The following is a 22,549-nucleotide window of genomic DNA, read 5'->3' on the forward strand; positions in this document are numbered from 1 at the left end:
GTTTGCACATGTGAACACTGTGGGATGAAGATGAGAGATGTGTTGTACAAAAAATAAATAAATAAATAAACATATAGGTTGTTTTAAGAATTTTGTAGAGAAAAGGGAGGGATAAAAAATCAAAGCTTCCATGTTTTCTATGCAAAGTTCTTGGATGTTCGTAGCAATGAAGATCATGGTGTTTCAACAGGGTTTAGTCATGGTATCTTTTTGGTTTTGAATCTGTGTGACATGTGTCCGAGTAAACTGTTCATGATCTTTGCTTAACATGTGTTTGGGATTTTGTCGAAAAGCTTTTGTGATAAAGTTAATCATTTGCAACCGAGTAATTGAAAATCAAACCTTTATTTAATGCCAATGATGTAGAGATGATTAATCCAGTGACTAGTGAAGAGGTTGCAGATTAAGTGGTTCTCTATTATTTTGGAAATGCTTACCTTGAGGGGGAGATTTGATATGAAAGATTTCAGGTGATTGGTGGATTCGTGAAGATACAAGACAAAGTCAGACACTATTGGTTGAAGACATGGATCTTATGAGTGCTACATATCTGAAATTCAAGTCACAGAATTTCTTATCGTTGTGCGAGCTGATTAAATTCGATGTTGATTGTTGGAGATTCAACTTCTTTATCATATGTCGGTTAAGCTTGAAGATCAAAATAGATTGAGCGATGTTATTTTGCATAATATTTGGAGTGATGATATCCAAATTGCAAGAGGAGGCAATGATGTCTGTATTACTTTGAAGTGATGATGTTTGGCATGATAATATTGCTTGGAGCTTAATTTGGATGTTATTGTTCAGGGGGAGAATTACAATCTGAGTATTAGATTTGTTAATTGTCATAAGGATACAGAGATTTTGCAGTTTGAAGATCAGTGTGCAGCGCATAAAGATCAAGTCTTACCAAAAGAAGACATAATATTATTAGTTAACGAAAATTTGTTGATTGCAGATTTTTTAACTAATGATTGTCATAAGTGATAACAATAGTCAAGGAGTGCTTGATTGGGCATTATATTTCTGTTACTATTTACATGCATTACAAGTGAAGACTTTGAAGATCGATGAAAACTTCTAAATGCTGATGTCAAGGGGGAGTCTGTTGGTGCATTTCTGGGTGACAACATCATTATAGAAGTTTGTCTTGAGTCTATTGAATATGTACTTGTAATAAACGTTAAGTTTTCGCGTATAATAAAGTCAGCCTCGAATTGGTCAACACGTTGACTTGGTCGAGCTCGACCTAGTCAAGCTCGAACTGGTCAACACATTGACTTGGTCGAGCTCGACCTAGTCGAGGTCGAGTTGGGCTCGGTCCATGAAATTCGAGGTCCGTCAAGTCCATTAAGTTTTAGTATAAATAGAGATTAAACCTTATGTTTAAGGTTAATCTTCCAGTCGTTTTGTTTTTCATATTTTCGTATTCCGAACCCGATGTGTTACTTGTAATTGCATTTACCAAAGTAATATACGGTTCCAGTTTATTCATATTCGTGTTTGTGTAGTTGATTGCTTTTGTATAAGATTTTCCGCACTTATACATTAGTTACTTAATCTCGTGTGATCCGGTGGCAAAGGGACTTTCACACTTTATCCTCACATAGATACAATTGTTAATTAGATAATCAAACAAACTAAATGTCAGTAAGGGTGTCTAGGCATTGGTGGTACCGGCTTGGGTAACTTAACTAGCAATTTAGGTGATCAGGTAATTTGTTCATGGTTGGTGGTACCACGTGACCACCTTAATTCTTTCACGATTATCTTTTCAACTCAAATGAATTTGCCGTTAAGTGAATGCAATCATGTTTGAAGTCTAGTGAATTCAAGGTGGATGATCCTTATTATTATTGTTTGAAGTTTTTCTTTACTTTTATACAAATTGTCTTTTAAATTTCTTTTAATTTAATTGTCAAGAGAGAATTGAAGCAACACCCTTTTTTCCGAACCATTTCATCAAACAACTAGTCAATCCAATCCCTGAGAACGAACACGGTCTTACCTTTTAACTATATTACAAACGGACGGGTCCACTGCCCGTAAGTGCGTCGTAGAGAGTTTTTAGGAGATTCTAGTTTATAGATTTAAAGCTCGATTTGGCACATCACTGCTGAAGGTAAGTGTAACTTGCAATCCAGAGGAGATTTTATTGCTACTGCCTCTCATGACCTCGAAGTGGCTGACCAGAAGTGGAAAGATACTGTCTTTCCTTACCTGGAGAAACTTGTTCTTGACCCCAACATTATTGTGGAAGACCTTCTTAAAATTGTTCCTGATGTGATTCAACCTGAAGTCGCCGTTGATCCTCAATGAATGGTTAAGGCCTGTGTGCCTTTGGTTTGGCATGTGCACCTCGTTGAATATTTCCTCTTTTATCAACAGCTTGTCATGCTGTTTTGAACTATTTGTTTTTCATATCTGCAGATATTTGGATAATCTTGCTTGTGGATACTTTCTTTTACCCACAGTGTCGGGACTGTGGTTTCATAACTAGTAGGTTGCAGTCTTATGGACTGCTTTGTTAATATTATAAAGGTTTGCAAATTGTTGCTTTATGTTGTTTTGGTGTTGTGACATAAGAGCTGTCTTTGCAGCTTCTAGTTGTCATACAACTGTGATAGTTGCTTAACTTTTCACACCCATTTGCATGCTATTCTGAGTGGATATATCCATAGGTGTTTACTTGGACTATAGGTCCTTTTTAATTTTTTGTGGAATTCCATTACATGGGCGTCCCCATATATTGCTGTACGTATTTTTTGCGCTTATATGCGTCTTTTTCTAAGGAAGATATATTGAAAAAAGAATTAAAAGTCTTTATTTACTAATATGAACGAGGTTACATACCATATCCTCTAGGCTTAGAAAATAAAATGAAGAAAAAAGACTAATTGCAAATGGGGCTGCCTTTGGGCGTGTCATTATCCATCTAGGCACCCATAGTGGGGTTTCTTCAGATAGCTTTTTTGCCTTTGTCACCAAGGTCCCTATTCCTCCACTTGATCATTACGTATGCCATGAACGGGATTATTTCAAACTTTTGGATCCCAAGTCTTCCCAGGATTGCTTGGAAAGGCGATGGTCCACGCACCACAAAAAAGGTAATCTTTTCTCTTCGTTTCCAGCGTCCCTTTCCCATTAGCATTTGCAACGACAGCTTCCCCAGTGGTTCAGTTGCGTTCCCGGAGTACCCTTGGACCGAAGCTTCTGTTCTCTTAAAATTCATCCGCGACACTGGGTGTAGCTTCCAGAAGGCTTTTTCATATAGAACATTGCATTCGCTTCCAGTATCTACAATAATATCTTTTACTTTGGATATTTCTAGGATTACGGAGATTCCCAGGGGGTCTCTAAAGGTTTTGTGAGTTGGAGGAAATGTGATTCTGTCCATATTTCCCCTGTAGTTCTCTGGGAGCGGATGTTCTGGTCCAGGTTTATTCTTTATTATGGTATAAATAGTTTTCTCTGGACCTTTTTTTCTTTTCATCCGTGTCATCTTCTTTCTTCATGCCATGCTGTTGCCTGGCGCTTTTTACTAAGTGTGAGAGTTTCCCTTCGTTTATTGCTTCTTCTATAGCTTTCCTGGGTTGCCAACACGCATTCGTGTCGTGGCCATGATCCCTGTGGAACTCACAATATTTTTCTGGGTCCTTCCTATTTTTTCCGCTTAGTCTGGGTGGGGTGGGGAAGGTTTTCGTGACGTTCTCAGTGAGCAATATTTCTTTTGGGCTTTTCTACGGTTCCGGAAGTTTCACCCTAAGATATCCTTTAACATCCTTGTGATACGGGGTATACCTTGATTTTTCTCTTTCATTCGTCCATTTACCTTTCCTATTGGTCGGAGCTTCCTTCTCCTGCTTGGGGCTCGTATCTCCCTTCAAGGTTGTGTCTCTGGCATCCAAGTATACGTAAGCCCTCTTTTGGACCGCTTCATATGTTTTTGGGAGATCCCTGTACAGGAACTCGACTAGTCCTCTGCTCCGGAGGCCGTGCAGTAGCCCTGATATCCTCTATGACTCAGGAAGATCCACAATATCTTCTGTTTCGATGGTGAATCGGTCCATGAATGTTCTGCAACCCTCTGTTTCCTTTTGTTTTATTCCATGAGCGGCCACATGAATTTTCTTGTGTTTCTTCTGTTGGCTGAAACGGGCCCTAAACTTCTCTTTGAGGTCATCGAAGCTAACGATGGACCCTTTCGTGACATTCTTCAGCCATTCCCTGGCACCTCCTTCGAGTGCATATCTGAACATCCTGCATGCGGTTGGCATATTCCAAGCCTTCATCTCCGCTGCTCCTTCGAATGCCTCCAAGAAGTCGTCTGGGTCGCTCTTTCCTTTATATGTTCCAAGATGGGAAGGGTATTTTAGATCTTTTGGGAGGGGATAATTTTGTATCCAGGCTACAAATGGTGAATTTTCTGCACTTCCCCCAACTATTTGCAGCTCCAGGGCATTCTGATATATGGGAGCCGCCCAGTTCTTCGGACCGTAGGACCCAGGGGATGGCATGGCGTATTGCTGTCCCCCTATGCCTTGCGGGACCCCTTGTGTCGGTATGGCAAACTGTGACGTGTAATATTGATGGGGTTGCGACTGCCCTGCCTGTTGGTTGCCATAAATGCCTCCTAGGAGATGGGCGCCATAGGGCCCTACGGAGTATTGTTGTGCCCCAGGTCCGTTCATGCTTCCGTGGGCTTGACCCCAGGCGTTTGATAGTTCTGCACGACAGGTGCTTGGGGGATGCTACCTAAGGGCCCTGAAGATCCTTGAAAGGTTTGGCCTAAAGCTCCTTGGGAGGCTTGGCCCGAAGTCTGACCCGAAGCTCCTGGGAAGATATATCCCGAAGGTCCTGAGAGGGCATGTCCCACGGGCCCTGGGAAGATAGGACCTAAGGATCCTAGAAAGGTATTCCCCAAAGGCCCCTCGTAACCTTCCGATGGGAAATTGTATCTAGGGGGGACGTTTTTCGCCGCGTCGGATCTTGCCTGGGCGGGCCCGGACCGCGACGGATTGGGTTGCGGGGCTTCGGATGAGGCTCCACGCCTCGTTGGCTCTGGCGGGACATTAGTTTGAGCGCTGGCCCCAGAGGCCAAGTTCTCCTGTCTTGTGGCCCCTGCTTCCGCCAGCTGCGTACAATGCGGGGGGGGGGGGGGGGGGGTCGAATCCTTTTGCTTCCTAGCCCGAATCCGTAATCAGTCCTGACCCGGGATCTCGGTATCCGAGGATATCGCCGGAGTCCCCTTGGAGAGGTGTCAGCATCATATTCATCTTCGGTTTCGCCATCGAAATTTAGTGTCCTAGTAACACGGTACCATCGAGTGCTCCAGTTCTCCGATGGTACCTAATGGTATGATTACTATGACTATAGTTTCGAATAATATAGTCTGGATCAAATAGTTGCGGGGCCCCGAATGAGGATCCTCGCACGAATCCGCCTTGTCCGCTTGGTGTTTGTCCCGGGCGTTTAGTGTCTTCCGCGGCTCAACGATCAGTCTGCTGGTCACCATTAGCCGGTGTTTTGGTTGTTTGCTGAGAGCTTTGCCCGAATCCTGGCGGGACGTCGGTCATTCTCCTTGATTCGATACAGAAAACAGGATTCAGAGTGGTGGCGGGATCTGAGTATGAGGTCCCACGGATGACGCCAAATGTTTGTGCACCGAACCGAGGTTGATACGACGGGAGGTTATATGTAGTTAAAATGGCTTGTTGGCGATTCCCAAATGATAGAGTTAATCTCTTTACGCCAATGAAGCTTTCTGCACGATCAGTGTGTGATCGAGGATGTGTTATTGAGTGCCTTTAATAGGTATTATGGGTCTCCTTATATAGGGAGAGTGTTCTTGGAGAACAAGTAGGTCGTTTTAGGGTTTCCTAAGTCTTAGGCCAGGAATATTATTTCCTTAATTATTGGTCGTAAGTGATAAGGCCAAATCCTAAAACTATAGGGGAATAATTCTTATCCCTTTTATCTTACTGTGGAGGACTTCGTTACAGACAACCTTTGTGTCGTAACGTGTCACTATCCCTTCGTGTGGTGGGTCCTGCGTACCGCTGAGAGGGTACATCATCATTTATACTTGATCTAGGTTGGTTGATTTTGATGTCAAAACCCATTTTTAGAATTAAAGCTAGGTTAAGGATGCTCACTTACTTTTTGGTGTTACCCACTTGGTTCTTCCTATGAACAAGTGCGACCCACCAAGTTTCTGGCGAGGCTCACTAACTGCTGGTGTGTGATCAGGGTGGTTATAGTACGACCCACCTATTTTCCGGTCTGGCCCACAACCTGGAGTCTACCTTTTTGCTTCGTTTAACTTCTGTTTGGTCAGTTGGGTGACTATTGTGAGAAGTTACTCAAACTTTCTTTGGGGGATGGTGTCTCAGACTTTACCATTTGGGATACCTTGTAATGAATTAAATAGGTTGTGATCGTTGTTGAGTTTGATATTGCGTTGATCTATCTTCAGAGGTTATATTTGCTTGTCTCATGTGAGTTTGTAGCCCTCTACTATTTGCGCACTTTGAGGGTGGAAAGATACTCACTTTGTGTTATTGTGCTATGCCGTAGATTAAACCTCTATTAATTTCACATGAATATGTTTTCGTGCTACTATATGTTTATGGGTAAACATGAATCTTAGTGGTAACAGTGTGGATTATGTAAAACATTCAAGTTGTCATAGATTATGCTAAGGTAGTACTTATATGATTAAAGTATGGTAGGTAAACCGGTTCGTCTAGTGGGCGTTGGTTGGGTAGAGAGAAAGCTGATGGTATCATGTATAAATACGCTTCCAATACCCAAAAGGGATATCAGAACCGAATTCCGACATGCATCTGATGTACTAGGATGTGAAGGGAAAACTGATGGCATCATCGGTATACAAACACCCATAGCATTTTGGATGTATATGTTAGATTCATACCATACTATAATTATATAGAAAAATACTTGATGCGGTTATTATTCATTTGTGATACTTGATGTTGTGATTTTTGGGCGTAATTGTGCACCGTTTGTGATTCTTGTGATTTTGAGCATAGTTCCCATTGATGATTCTTATGATTTTTAGGCATAATTACCATTGATAATATTCGATTTTTCAATTTTCAACAAACACCTATTAGAATCACGAACTAAAAATAATTTAATAAAATCGTTAAACTTTAATAGATGGGTCACTAAAAATAAAATAATCTTTTGATAATTAAAAATGAGTCACTAGACAATAAAATAATCCTATCTAATTTAACTTAATTAATGAATCACGTTGCAAAACATTGGACAGTCAAATATGTAAAAAGAAATAAAAAGCATGACATGTTCGCAATTCGTAAGCGATGACAGTGTGTAAAGTAGAACCTTCTTCAATGGAAACCATGTGCAAAGAGTCAACTCAATTGCATCTTCCAATTGAAAGCAAATATTTGCATCTACATCTACAAATAAATCTATAAATAAGAACAAGCCTACTCATTAAGTCATTCGTATTTCAAATATTACAATCCTTATTAAAACTTTAAATCAATCTTTGAATCTTAGATCAACAAAACTTACAAAAATGGCAGCTAAACAAGGAGAACTCCCTCTTCTGACCCCATACACAATGGGCAAATTTCAGCTTTCTCATAGGTAAATATATTTACATCATCTCTCCTATCTTCTCTCGTTTCAAATTTTTTACTTTTCTCAAACGGAAAACGTTTGTTCTTACTTGTTACTGCATAGTTTAGTTTTGTTGAAGTTAGTAACTAACGTGGGTGCCCGAACTTAAACCTGAGACCGAGAAGCAAATGTCAGATTTCCTCTTGGCCATTTTCTAGTTTATACTTGGTTTATAAATTCGTTATCGATATAGTTAATAAATTTTGTGAACAGTGCACCTATTTGATTTACTTCATTTGCATATATATTATTTAATCTAGCCATTCTCTTTGTACAGTCATGTACACGCAATGTTATGTTAGTTACTCTAAAATTATGATACAAAATCGAAGTTTCAATTTTAAAAATAAAGTATAAAAGTGCTTGTTTGATTACTTGAATGTGATTCACTGAATTACTTTAATACATATAGAAATTACCCAATACAACTATCCTCTAGTTCTTTGGAAGGAGTATATTGCATAAATTATTTTCATAAATAATGTTCGATTTTTCTTCGTTTAAAGACCATTTCCAAACTTTTAAATTAACCCGATGAACTTCTCATATTTCTTATGTTTACAGAGTTGTTTTGGCACCTCTAACAAGGGAAAGATCTTACGGAAATGTCCCTCAGCCGCATGCCGTCTTATACCATTCTCAAAGAACAACCAAAGGAGGCTTTCTTATTACGGAAGCCACTGGGATTTCTGATACTTCAATGGGGTATATATCTAGGGAAAATGATTTATGATGTTAACATCATCTTTGTTGGATGATGTTGCTCTCACAAACTCACTTAAATCAATTTCTACACAAGTCAAAAAGCCTCCCATGATTTTAATGGTTCGTGAGAACAACATCATCTAACCAAAATAATGTTAACATCATCCAAGTTATCCCCATCTATGTCGTCTATTATAATATACAAGATTTCCTAACTTAGTCCAAAAGTTTATTAGATAGATATAAAACATTACTTTATGTATATTTCTTACGTTTAGGTCTGCAAATACCCCCGGAATATGGACCAAGGAACAAGTTGAAGCATGGAAACCAATTGTAGATGCCGTTCATGCCAAAGGCGGAATCATTTTCTGCCAACTTTGGCATGTTGGCAGGCAATCACATACCAGTATGCTATTTGTTCATCATTTTTTTCTAGATAAAATACTTATTACATTTCCTTTCTTTATATTATTTTCATTTGTTGAACAGAATTTCAACCAAATGGGCAAGCCCCGGTATCTTCCACAGATAAGGGATTACCTTATGAAGCATTTACACCACCGAGGAGGCTAATGACAGAGGAGATCCCTCTTGTTGTTAATGATTATAGGCTTGCTGCAAGAAATGCAATTGAAGCTGGTAAGAATTACTGATGTTATAAGCTATCTCTTTCTTTGTATGTGTTATGTTACATGCAAGCTTTAATTATGTTTATTTTTTTAATAGGTTTTGATGGAGTAGAGATCCATGCCGCTCATGGTTATTTACTCGATCAGTTTTTGAAAGATGCAGTAAACGATAGGACAGACAAGTATGGTGGTTCTCTAGAAAACCGTTGCAGATTTACATTGGAAGTAGTTGAGGCTGTTGCAAACGAAATAGGAGGAGACAAAGTTGGGATAAGATTATCCCCATTTGCAGACTACATGCAATCAAGTGACTCCAACCCAGTTGCTTTAGGTGTTTACATGGCCGAGTCTTTGAATGCATATAACATTGCTTACTGTCATATGGTTGAACCAAGGATGAAAGATGTTGTTATAACAGTTGAAAGTCCCGATAGTCTTTTGCCAATGAGAAAAGCGTTCAAAGGTACTTTTATGTCTGCCGGAGGGTATGGTTTGGAAGATGGTAACAAAGCTATAGCTGAAAACCGAACAGATCTTGTTGCCTATGGTCGTTTGTTTTTGGCAAATCCTGATTTGCCAAAAAGGTTTGAGCTTAATGCTCCCCTAAACAACTATGACAGGGAGACGTTTTTTACTTCTGACAGCGTAGTTGGCTACACTGATTATCCATTTTTGGAAAGCACGGCTTAAAGTTGATGGATTCGAAATGGTGTACACATTTGCAATTCTGATAAAAAGGTCAAGGGATCATGAAGTGGCTGAAGTAATATTTTTCTTTGTTTCTTTGTTTGAGGAAGTTATGTTAGTGGTTGGCAAAAAGCATAGTTCTTATTGAGTATTTTATTGTTTTGTTGTTTGTATTGTTTTTGTTTGAGGAGAATAAAATGGTGTACACTAGCGTTCTTATATTATATATTGTTTGCTTTGATAACGAAATAGACTAAAACTTCGAAATGATGAACTGCAACTTTTAACAATGAAAGTGTTTGATTGTTTGAATAAAGTTTGATAACCATAGGCCCATAGCCACTACGACCCACCATACAATTTCGTGATCCATTTTCTTTTAGCCCATGTACATGTTCAATTAAGAGTTTAACACATTGCCTTCTAGTAGACTATGATGGGTTAAAACGTCTAATCACGTTAAGCATTCAACCTAAGCACATTGCCTTACGGTGGGTTGTGATGACTATTTTTTCTTGTAATTTAGTTTAGTAGAAACCAATGCGAATCGCGATAAGCATGTCAAAACAATTAATTTATTGTCGGACTAAGAAGACTCTGAGTTAGACCGGTCCAAAAATGCGTTTTTTTGTATTCGAAAAAGTTAACCTACAACCATGATTGAAAATTCCATTTTAACAACTTTATCTCACAATAGAATTTCATTAATACTTCAATAAATCTTGAGCTTATTCAAACCTCTTTTCAGAATAGCTACTAAAGAATTAATCAAAATTTGCTGCAGGTACAGATTAATAATGCACATTCAACTTCATACTATATTCTACTCATTTGAAGTGATTTTGCTTAATACATGGTTTATGCTCTCATATAATACTACCTTTATTTGATAACCACACCCTTCTTTTTAATATCTTAACATGATCTAATATAAATATAAATTTGGCTAGAATCATATTGGTGAATGGTGAGAGTTGATGAGGGATACTTGGTAAAAGTCTGCTTCAGATAGGCTATTTCCAGGAAACATATTATATACTTAAATGGCTAAATCCAAAACCAAACTGGGCTAGTTATCTTCTTTCCTGGGTCATTCAATCCGGTGATTAAACCCGGGTTTAACCCGGAAATATTAAATTAAATTTTAAAGTCAAAAGAATATATCAATAAGTATAAAGCTAATGAGTCAACTAACACAATAATAAATTATAAATTAAAAAATAAGAATAGTTTTCGTATTAAGTAAACAAAAAAAAGTATCTTGTTTCATAATACTATATAAAAAAACTTTTCCCAATAATTAGGACTTTCATGAAAATAAGGGGTTATTTTCTTTTATAGATATTATAAAGTTTATATGACATCATAATTATATAAAAAAAAAAAACCTTTTTAAAAAAATATGAGCTTGTCATATCATAACTTTTCTAAAAATATTTATAGAAAACAATTATGCTTTATTTATTATAGATACATTTAAGGCTTTCTTAAATTAGTGACAATGTATGTTTTGGGTAGAGTGAAAACTAAGATGCATATTCTCTCTCTTAATCAGGGTTAATTTTCCGTAAACGATAAGAAGTTATTTACACATTGTATAAGATATGATTTCTTAAAATGTATGGGGTTAAAATAAACTCTGAACCTAGTGACATACGATGTCAATCCATGTTCTTAACTTTGTTGTTGTGTAATTAGCTCAATATCATATCAATAATCGGTAAAAGTCTGCTTTCACAAACGGGCTATATGTCCAGAAAACATATTATATAGGTAAATCCAAACCGAACTGGGCTAGTTATTTTCTTTCATGGGTACATTCAATCTGGTGATTAAATTTTCATCACAAGGCTTTTTTTTTTCTATACTCCCTATATAAACAAACTACCTCTCTCCAAATTAAACACTTTACCTTTAAATTTCTTATTTTACCCTTTTAATTTACACTACCACCAAACACTTTAATTTTGAAATATCAAAAATACCCTTAAGAAAACCTTACGCCCAATTTGTCTCACTTCCCTTCCCCTGAAGCTGCTCACATATTATACCAAAAAACACGCTCATACATCACCCCAGAACAAAACACACACATACATCCCTTCATAACCGCCTCCCTCTAAAACACACATAGCCACCGCCCCCCAAAACCGCCTTCGTTTCCGCCGTCTAAAACACACATAGCCATAGGTACGGTGATCCGGTAATCGCGCGAGTATCGCTAATTAACCAACATTTTTTCCTATGTTTCGCCGCATCGCGCGGGTACAAAGCTAGTTTATATATATATATATATACACTAACAAATTAACTCAGATTTAACCCAAACATATTAAATTAAATTTTAAAATCAAAAAATATGCTATTAAAAAGTATATGTAACGTTTGTTTTGTATACATTATAACTTGAGATAAACCTAATGAATCACCTAACACAATAAGTTAAAACCAATGAGTCAACTAATACGATAATAAATGACAGATTACAAAATAATGTTATAAATGTAGTTCAATTATTGTGTGACTATCCATCTATCTTAACTTACATTCTCATTTATGTTTAATGCCTATAAATGGTGGCCATTGTATCATGTGAAATAAGAATCAATGAAAAGAACTCTCCCAATCTCTATTCTCGTATATGTCTAGTTGGTTATTGTTGTATTTCTTATTCTAATTATATTATGTTACTAGCTTATTTTCCCGCGTAATACGCGAGTAAATATATTTTTATATTTATAATATATGAAAAATACAAAGTAACTATTAACAAATTTAAAGGTTTAATTTTACTTTATTAATATTTGCTATTTTGACCTTGACAATTGAACAACCTTATTTTCAAGTTCTACCAAAGTTTTACTAATCTAATAAATTATCCAATGTCAAAAGTTATTACTCATTCATGTCACTACAAATATCTCAATGTCATTCATATTTCCATGTCATATCATCAATAATGTCACACATGACACATTTTTTAGACCGTCACAAGGAATACAACCTTTACCGAGTTGCAAAATTGTCATCATCAAACCAATGATCATTCTGAATCCTAATTTATTTTCATTCTTAGTGGGGTGTGCCTAAGAGAATGAGGAACATATATTTGCCCAAATACTATTACTATTTGTTTTACACGGGAATGGAGACGCGGTACCATGGATCACATTGATGATTTTCATCTTAATGACATCCAGATTTTGAACCACATGTCATATTCATTTGTACATAAATACTAAATTAATAGCATCGAGACCACCAAAAGCTAAACCACTCACTTCTTTACCTGATAATTGCCTTCCGGTTGATCCATTTCCTTTTTCAAGTTCGACCCCTCCCCCTTTCCTCTTTCACCCTTCCACCCAAAAATAAAATAAAATTTGTGATCTTAATCAATCAAAATAAAGAAAAATAATATATCCTAAATACTCCAAGAAACATTTTTTCTTAAATAGTCGAGTTAGAATCCACCATAGGCAACTCATTAATATTGAGTGTAAATATCTTTCTATAATTTGACTAAATCCGACGTTAACAAAATCATTTAGGGACCCATTTTCTATATTCTCGAGTCAAGACTCATTTTTTTAAAAAATATTTTCAAACATGGATCTGATAAGTAAAATAAACGACTTTTACATTTGTCCCTCACAAAAAGCATTTTGGACCGTCCTTAAATATAAGAATATAACACATTTTCTTAAAATTGTATATGATATCTGTCATAGAAAAAAGTAAATAAAATGATAATATGTTACACATTTTATTTTAAAGAAAAAGAAAACCATCAACTTTATGTTTATATAGTAGTTTATTAGAGAACAGAAAAACCACAATTTTTTGTTAAGATATTTCAAATCTTTTATTAGGAAGACATAACATTAGTTATTTTACTTTATCTAATTTTAAATTATACTATATTAGACTTTTCGTTTATATATATTTAGACAAGTTGAAAAACAATGACTATTAAGATAAGTTTAAATTTTTAATTAAAGAAAAAATACTAAGAAACTTTCAAGAACAATAGACAACCCATACTATACTTCCCATGTTATAGCTTTCTTTGGTAATTTTTCAAAAAGTGCTAATATATTGAGATGATTAAATTATATAAAACTAAGGATGTCAAATTCTATCATGCAAAAACTCTAACATATATAAAAGTTTTTGAGTTGACACCAAATAGATTGAAGATATAAAATAAATCATCATGTCAAATATTATTATAAAACATATATAAAATCTCGACCTATATGGCTATATGTGAATAATATATTATGTCATATATATGTTAGTTTTAGGATTTTCTATAAAATAATGATAATAATAATAGTTCAGAACTTCTAAGGTAAGTAGAACATATTACCTAAAAAACTTACGAATGAACAATATTTAAAATAGAAAATAACAATATTTTATTTAGGTGTACATAGATGATTATAATAATTATTTACAAGAGAATTTTTTGTCTAAGCATATAAAGTGTAAGTATTAATATTGTCATTTAAAAAAGTTAAAATAATTAAATTTAATCTAAGTGTTCTAAATCGAAGTTAGAATTCATCCAAGGGTTCCTATTTGTTTAGGAATGAATTTAGCACCTTGTTATATATATATATTGGTAGATTATGTCGTTGTTTTACGACAAGTAATAAGTAAATATAAAAGGTTTTTTATTTTATAGTATTATAAAAAAAAAATTCTCAATAGTTAGGATTTTCATGAAACATTTAAGATCGAGGTTATTTTTTTATAGATATTATAAAGTTTATATGACATCATAATTATAAAAAAAAAATCTTTTAACACAAAATATGAGCTTATTATATCAGAACTTTTCCAAAAATACTTGTAGAAAACAATTATGTTTTTCTTTTTATTATGGATAGAGTAAACGACATAAATCGTCCATGTGGTTTACTCAAATAGTCACCTTTCGTCCCTGTGGTTCAATAACGTCATGGATCATCCTTTATACGAACAAAAGATTCACAGATAGTCCTTTGACTATTTGACCGGCAACCCACCTCTGATTACTCCCCACGTGAGGGGTAGACTTGTCTTTTCGCGCAGTCTCTTTCAGTAATATTAATTTCTTTTCTATTTTCCTTATATAAATAAACCTCAACCCTATTTTACGATCAAATACAACCCCCCCCCCCCCCCCCCCAAAAAAAAAAAAAAAAAAAAAACAATAAATCAATCAAAAAACACCATTCATCTCCAATGATTTGAAATCGATCAAAAAAACCCTAAATACAATGACTTGTCCATTATATACTATTCGTGCAAAAGGTGAAGACCACTTATGGAATCTGGATCAGATTTATCGTGAGTATTTTTTTTAGGTTTTCAATTATATTAAGTTTTTTTTCTATTTTTTTTTTGTTTTTTATTTCATTAAGTTCAAAGTACTAATTTTTGTGGCTTGTATATACAATGTAGATTCTTATGCTGGTTTGTTCTCGATGAAGATTCACCATGGAGGATTTTTCACAGAATGGCCAGGGATGACATATGAAAAGGGTAAGATCGACTATGTTGACTGTATTAATATTGATCAGTTTTCAATGCATGAGTTGAATGACATCATGGGGGATTTAGGTTACACTGGTGGTCAATTGATGTATTATCACTTTCTAAAACCAGGGTTTTCATTAGATGATGGGCTGCAACCCCTAGTTAGTGATCAAGATGTTAACAACTTAGGTAATTATGTAGAAAATGCCAACCTAATATATGTTTATGTAGAACATGGCATGTCAAATTTAATTGAATACTTTTTGCCAAGAAAATCCAAAGTTGTTTTTGAAGAGATAGCTGATAATGATACTACTACTTCATCTAAGGCTAGACCAAGACCAAAGAAAAACACTGGTATTTATAAGAAGTTATTACTTGATTGGAATGAGAAACCTCAGTTAACACCTAGTAGTCAAGAGAACTTAGGAATGCCAATGTTAATGCAAACCAAAATGTAGAAGTTAATGCAAATAAAAATGACAAGGGTAAAGCAGTTTCTACTGAGGAAGTGCAAGATGATTCTGAAAGTGATAATAATAAGGATAGTGATGGTAGTGAGGATGAGGATAGTGATGACAATGACTTCATTGTGGATGAAGAAAACGAAATAGAGGAAGTGGACATGAGAGATTTTCATTTGCATGTAGATGCAGATGTAGAGTTCTTGGGTGCTAATGTTAGGGTACATGAAGATGTACAAGGTAATGAAGATGAAGAGGTAGAAGTTCTACATAATGACCAATTTAAGAGTGCTTCAGATCCAGAAGAAGATGTTAACAGGATTAGGAACAGGTTGTTGAAAAAAATGTGAAACAAAAAGCCAACTAATGAGCCTAGAATTTATAAAAACTCGTTTTCATTTGTGCCAAACTTTTGGTAATAAGCATGAAGTTATGGAATTGGTTAGGGCCCATGCAATAGAGACTAGGAGGGAGTTGAAGTTTGTGAAAAATGATAATACAAGGGTTAGGGTAGAATGTGTAAGAAAGTATCATGCTTTTGATCCAAGTGGTGATGTTGGGCCAATTGAGACAGATGTTGGAACCAAAAAACTTAATAGTGAGTCTATTGGGCTCAAAGGTGGGCTTAAAAAGAAAGTCAGTAGTCTAAATGAAGATGCAGGGCCCAGTCAAGCAACAAGGTCCAAAAAGAAAGTCAGTAAGTCAAAAAAGGAGACAATTTTGGAAAAGGAGACATTGAATACAGATGGGGTGGCAAGTGAGATGGTTGTTGAAGATTCTCCACCATTAAATAAAGGTGGTAGGGGACACAAATCAAAAAAGAAACAAAGGACATGTCCCTGGACACTACATGTGTCCAAGATTTATGATGCAGAGACATGGATGGTGAAAACATGTAAAGAAGAACACACTTGCGTGCAATCAAGGACCATTAAGCACTTCACATCAAAGTTCCTTGGCAAAAACATTCTTCAGCAGATTGAAGGTAAATGTACAAAAACCTAAACTGTTTTCATTTTCTGAAATTGATTATGCATGTTTGAACTAATATACTAACTTAAACTGTTTTCATTGACTTTTTTAAATTGTCTATGAAATCTTGATATACCTTCTGCAGCTTTACAAAGGGAATTACAAAGAAAGTTTATGTTAAGATTGTCTCAGCAGAAAGCTCAAAGAGCTAAAAGAGCTACAAAGGGACAACTTAAAGGAGATTACACAAAGAAGTATAATATATTAAGAGACTATGTACTAGAGTTGTAGACTTCTAATCTTGGGACTACTGTTAAACTTGAGGTTGAGCCACCTATGAATCCTGATGACAAGTTCAGAGTTTTTAAAAGGATTTATGTATGCTTAAGGGCATTGAAAAGGGGTTTCAAAAGTGCTGGAAGAGAGTTAATAGGTCTTGATGGTGCTTTCATGTCTGGTCTTTTCCCTGGCCAAGTGTTAACTAGCTGTGACACTTGACTCAAACAATGGTATATACCCTATAGCCTATGTAGTAGTGGAAGCAGAAACCACACACTCATGGACATGGTTTTTAGAGTGCTTAGGGGATGATTTAGACCTTGATAGCAGATCTAATGACACTTTTATAAGTGATAGGCAAAAGGTATATTATTCTAAGCATATTTATATTTGATTGCATTAAGATCTATCCTAAATCTAATATAATTGGTACATACAGGGCATTATTCCAGCTATAGCAAAGGTTTATCCTTCTGCTGAACACAAATTTTGTCTTAAGCATATTCATGAGAATATGAAACTTCAATGGAGAGGGACAGCCTTCAAGAATCATCTTTGGAAGTGTGCATCAGCAACCACAGTCCAAGAGTTCAAGAAATATATGCTGGAATTCAAAAAGTAAAGTGAATTTGCTTACAATTGGTTGGTAAAAATCCCACCTCAACATTGGACAAGATCACATTTCACAGGTATCAATGAACCCTTATTACATCTTAATTATGTAAACAAATACCTAAGTGGTCAATTAAGGTATTCATTTTGTGTTTAAACAGGCACTAACACCCACTGCCACTAGGATACTAGAATTGGTCAAAACAGATGTTGATGCATACAAAGCCATATTCAATGGTGTTGACAAGTATCAAGTTAGTGGTCCTTGGGGAGATCAATGTGTGGTCAATATATTGGAAAAGACATATTCATTTAGGAAGTGGGAGATTACAGGAATTCCTTGCAAACATGTTGTTTGTGTTAATTGGGATATGGTTAATCACAGTATACCAGTTGGTGAGGTTGAGACATGGGTTGATCCTATCTATGGGCTTGAAACTTGGAAAATGATGTACCAGTTTACCATTACCCCAACAAATGGTATGAATATGTGGTCTCAAGTTCCTAAACATTGGACAATTATCATCCCTCCAAAGTATCACACTCCAATTGGGAGGCCTAGAAAGAAGAGAAGGAAGACTACAGAAGAGATCCAAATGCCCAAGAATGGGAAACTGTCTGTGGTATGTAAGAAGTGTGGCACAATGGGTCACAACAAGAGGTCCTGCAAAGAAGTTGGTTCCAGTCAAGGAGGAGGTGTTGCAACTCAGTCAAGCCAATTCAACCCAACTTCAAGTCAAGCTGCAAGTGGTCAAAGTGTTGGTGTAGGGGGTCCAAGTCAAGGTGCACAGGGTCCCAATCAAGCTACAAGGGGTCCCAGTCAAGCTGCAAGGGGTCAAAGTGTTGGTGCAGGAGGTCCTAGTCAAGCTGCAGGGGGTCCAAGTCAATGTAGTGCAACTATAGGAGGTCCAGCTCAACGACTTGTTAGTATAAGAGCAAGTACCAGCAACCTTGTGCGCAGTCCAGGTGGAAAAAGGTGTAGGCTTAAAAGCAAAGCATAATGTAGTTTGGTTGTTCTTTTTCTAATTACTTGGTTGGTGTAATGCTACTTATTTGGTTGTTCTTTTGCTACTTATTTGGTTGGTGTAATGCTACTTATCTATGATGTCTGTTGCTACTTATGTATGATGTCTTTTGCTACATTCTGGTTTATGTTTTTAATGTCAAGATATTATGCTATCATTCTGCAATGTTTTTAATCATCATTCTGCTTTGTTTATAATGTAAATTGTCATGAAATTTGCTTCAGTCTGCTTCATTTTACTTTGTTTATCATTCTGCATTGTTTTGCCTTCATTCTGCTTTGTTTATAATGTAAATTTCATTGACAAATTTATTTTGGCTTGAAACTAACAATTTGTACATTCAAGGATACTGGATTTCATTTCAAAAACTAACAATTACAACTGACAAATACAAAATACTATATACATTTGCTTCAAACTAGTAACAAAGATACAACATACCCAATTACAATTGTAGCAACAACCAACAACATCTTCAATTTCTTCAATTCACCATCTTTTTCTTTAATTTGTGCTTCCAATTTATTCTTTGATTTCAACAAGCCTGGTACGATCTCAGTCGCACGTTGACACATTGGTGGATCAAACCATCCTATGAATTTGCATTTGGATCCCTTTTCAGAAGAAAAAAAAACCCGAATTCAATTTAAGTCCCAAAAGTGAACCCTAATAAAAAAATAGCAAAAATTTTACCTAATTGGGACAAGCATAGAATCTTCTTCCTGGGTTTTTTTGAGTCCAAGATGTTATGATTATTGCTTGCTTACCACACCATTCTTGAATTTTTGTGTTGTTGGTTTCGTATGGAAAGAAAAAGGAAGGAAGAAATTAAAGGGTTTTTGTGGTTATACATATACATATATTATACATATATGCGTATATATATGGAAAAGGAAGAAAGAGACTGAATGAGGCTGCGCGAAAAGACAACTCCACCCCTCACGTGGGAGTCACGTGGGGAGTAATCAGAGGTGGGCTGTCGGTCAAATAGTCAAAGGACTATTTGTGAATCTTTTGTTCGTATACAGGATGATTCATGACGTTATTAAACCATAGAGACGAAAGGTGACTATTTGAGTAAACCACATGGACGATTTATGTTGTTTACTCTAATTGGATTTCCTTTTCTAACTGGATTTTATTCCAAAGATGTGATATTAGATCTCGCTTATGGATATTATTTTAAATAGCCAAGGGTTTTCTAAATTGATAGTCATAATGTATGTTTCTGTACATATTCTCTCTCTCCCACTTAACTAGGAGAAATTATCTGTGAACCATATAAGAAGTTATTTCCGCATAGTAATATGATTTCCTAAAAATGTATTAGGTCAAAATAAACTGTGAACCTAGTGGCATACGATGTCAATCCATTTTCTCAACTTGGTTGTTGTGTAATTAACTCAATATCATATCAATACTTCTAAATTGACAATCCCAGTTAAAAATGTCATATCATACACACACACATATATATATATACAAACCAAATTTTAGTAGTACACCACCAATTATGTTTCGCAGTGTTATACTAAACAACATCTTTATACATATTTAGTAGTGTACGGTTAAAATTTGGTGGTGTATATCACCTTCTATATATATAAAAAGGGAGAGGGATTACCATCTCATTTTTATGAGTGTCAACTCCAATTTTATCAACCCTTAAAAAATACCTATAAAATTTTTCCATCTCATTTTAGCCTTTTAACCTTCTCAAACATTTTTACTGGTGCTCATTAAAATTTCAACTCTCCCAAATTAAACTTTGTTTTTTTCTTTTTATAAGTAACTAAACAAATTAATTAAAAAAATTAACATATGTTGAAAAAGGTACATTGCATAATAAATTATATAAAAACATACGAGTAATATTTAATTAAAAAAAAAACTAACAACTAATGGGTTAAAATTTTATAAAAAACCCTAGAAAGACCAACTCATAAATAATTAAATATTAAAGGTTGTTAAATGAATTTTAAAAGAAATACAAAAAATTCTACTTTTAAACACTTTAATCTAGAGGATCTTTTAATTGAAAATTATAATAATATATAATGAAAAGAAAAAACGACCATTGCACTTCGTCTTTTTGCTTCAGATCTGCAAATTCACCTCTAAACAATATATCCTTTAAAATGGTGAGAACAACTTTTTTACGAAAGGAGACAAAAAAAAGCCCTCTCTTTTTTCAATTATATGTTTGTTGGGTTTAATCTACTACTCCTTCATAATGATTATTCACCCCCCTATTTTAAGAAAAGGTTAGAAATAATTAGATGAAAATTACTAGATTGTCCTTAATAAACAACCCTTAAGGAAAGGGTTATTAGATATTACCCAAATTACCTTTAATGAATTAATTTACACTTTAAACTCTTATCTTCTAAAATATCACTATCACCATTGTATCAACTTACACGGTTAGACCACTCGACACCAATTGTCGATGTCATCGATCACTACCCGTCACCGACACCACTAAACCACCGCCGCCGCATTGCGCGGGTACAATGCTAGTATCTTTTAACTAAACCGTTGAGCGATGATATCGACACAGAAATGGGTTATTTAAAGTTTTGAACTACCCAAAATACCTATTCTTTATTCACTAATTTAAACATCTCTACCTAATATACCTATAATAACCTTAAATCTCAACTACTCATTATTTTCTCTCTCCTCAAATCTTAACCACTCATTTTTTTTCTCTTCTCAAATCTCAATCTCTCATTTTTTTTTCTCCTCTATAAATTATTTTATTCTTCTAATTCATTCAAAATCCTTTATCTCAAAAATCGTATATAGATTAATTATAAAAATTGTATGGGTGTACTAAAAATTTCATGCTCTTTCATTAGAGACGTTATTCGATATATTTTCGACGAATTTTAAATTCGATGGCGGAGCCCGTACGGTTAAAGCATTTGGATATCACACTCTATGACTTATCACCTCCTATGACCTATCACCTCCACCATCTCACCGCCGTAACGCGCGAGTACTATCTCTCGTATAAAAAAAATGTAAATTCAATAATATTGGTGACACAGTAGCAAGACTTAAGATCTTTATATATAGGGAAAAGTGAATATAAGGTTGTCCGACAGCTAAGCTTAGGTGTGGAACACCTCTCAGACACATTTTTTAATATTTTTTGATTAATAAATAAATTTTTGGACTCCATGAAATTTATGGATTAAAAAAAGATATGTGAGTATTCCACATCTAAGCTTAGATAACTAACAACCTTATATTACCATTTTCTTATATATATATATATATAGGGGGAAGTGAGTATGAGGTTGTCCCCCATCTAAGCTTAGATGGGGAACCCCTCACATTTGATTTTTATAATTATGAAAATCATGGGGGCCATGTATTTGTTTTAAATTCAAACAAATAATAAAATATTTTTATGTGAAGGGTTCCCCATTTAAACTTAGATGGGAAACAACCTCATACTCACTTTTCCCATATATATATATATATATATATATATATATTAAAGATTGAATTTTTTTCTTTAGGTTTACTAGTCTGTAATTTTTATTTTAAAATTCATATAATTTGAAAACAAAAAAACATGTCATGTTAATTGAAAATATACGGGAGGATATTCTCTCAACATGACTAGTTATGTATGTTAGGGTAATCTTTAATCCTTAAATGAAAATTAATGGTTAAAATTAAAAAATTATCTTTAAATTTTAACTTTTAATGTTTATTTTAGGTTCAAAATTTTTCTAATTTAATTCAAATTGAAAAATTAACACGAAAAAACCCCACGGAATTTAAAAATATCAAAAAGTGAATATAAATGTGAAAAAGGTCAAAAGAAGCCCCCACTTCCACCCACAAACATCCAAACACTTTTCATCAACAAAGGTCGCCTTTTCTTTTGTCTTTTTGATTCTCTGTTTCTTTCCTTATTCCCACGAATTTATCATTACACCTTTCACATGAATCTATT

General features: G+C 35.0%; 1 protein-coding gene across 1 annotated transcript; it reads left to right on the forward strand.

Moving 5' to 3' along the window:
* The first annotated feature begins 7,501 nt into the window (after positions 1 to 7,501).
* Positions 7,502 to 9,922, forward strand: LOC122595942 (12-oxophytodienoate reductase 1-like). Its single transcript, XM_043768425.1, has 5 exons — positions 7,502 to 7,641; positions 8,239 to 8,379; positions 8,658 to 8,788; positions 8,872 to 9,021; positions 9,109 to 9,922. The coding sequence occupies exons 1-5, from the start codon at positions 7,571 to 7,573 to the stop codon at positions 9,699 to 9,701; spliced, it is 1,086 nt and encodes a 361-aa protein (XP_043624360.1). The 5' UTR covers positions 7,502 to 7,570; the 3' UTR covers positions 9,702 to 9,922.
* The last annotated feature ends 12,627 nt before the right edge of the window (positions 9,923 to 22,549 follow it).

This window comes from Erigeron canadensis, chromosome 4, assembly GCF_010389155.1.
Source record: "Erigeron canadensis isolate Cc75 chromosome 4, C_canadensis_v1, whole genome shotgun sequence".
Classification (NCBI taxonomy): Eukaryota; Viridiplantae; Streptophyta; class Magnoliopsida; order Asterales; family Asteraceae; genus Erigeron; species Erigeron canadensis.

What these genes read in the sequence shown, in the direction of transcription:
- LOC122595942 (XM_043768425.1), top strand. Translation starts at nt 7,571, where the DNA reads ATGGCAGCTAAACAAGGAGAACTCCCTCTTCTGACCCCATACACAATG. An exon ending in TGGCAGGCAATCACATACCA is followed by an intron (nt 8,789 to 8,871) that starts GTATGCTATTTG and finishes TTTGTTGAACAG; the next exon opens with AATTTCAACCAAATGGGCAA. An exon ending in AAGAAATGCAATTGAAGCTG is followed by an intron (nt 9,022 to 9,108) that starts GTAAGAATTACT and finishes TTTTTTTAATAG; the next exon opens with GTTTTGATGGAGTAGAGATC.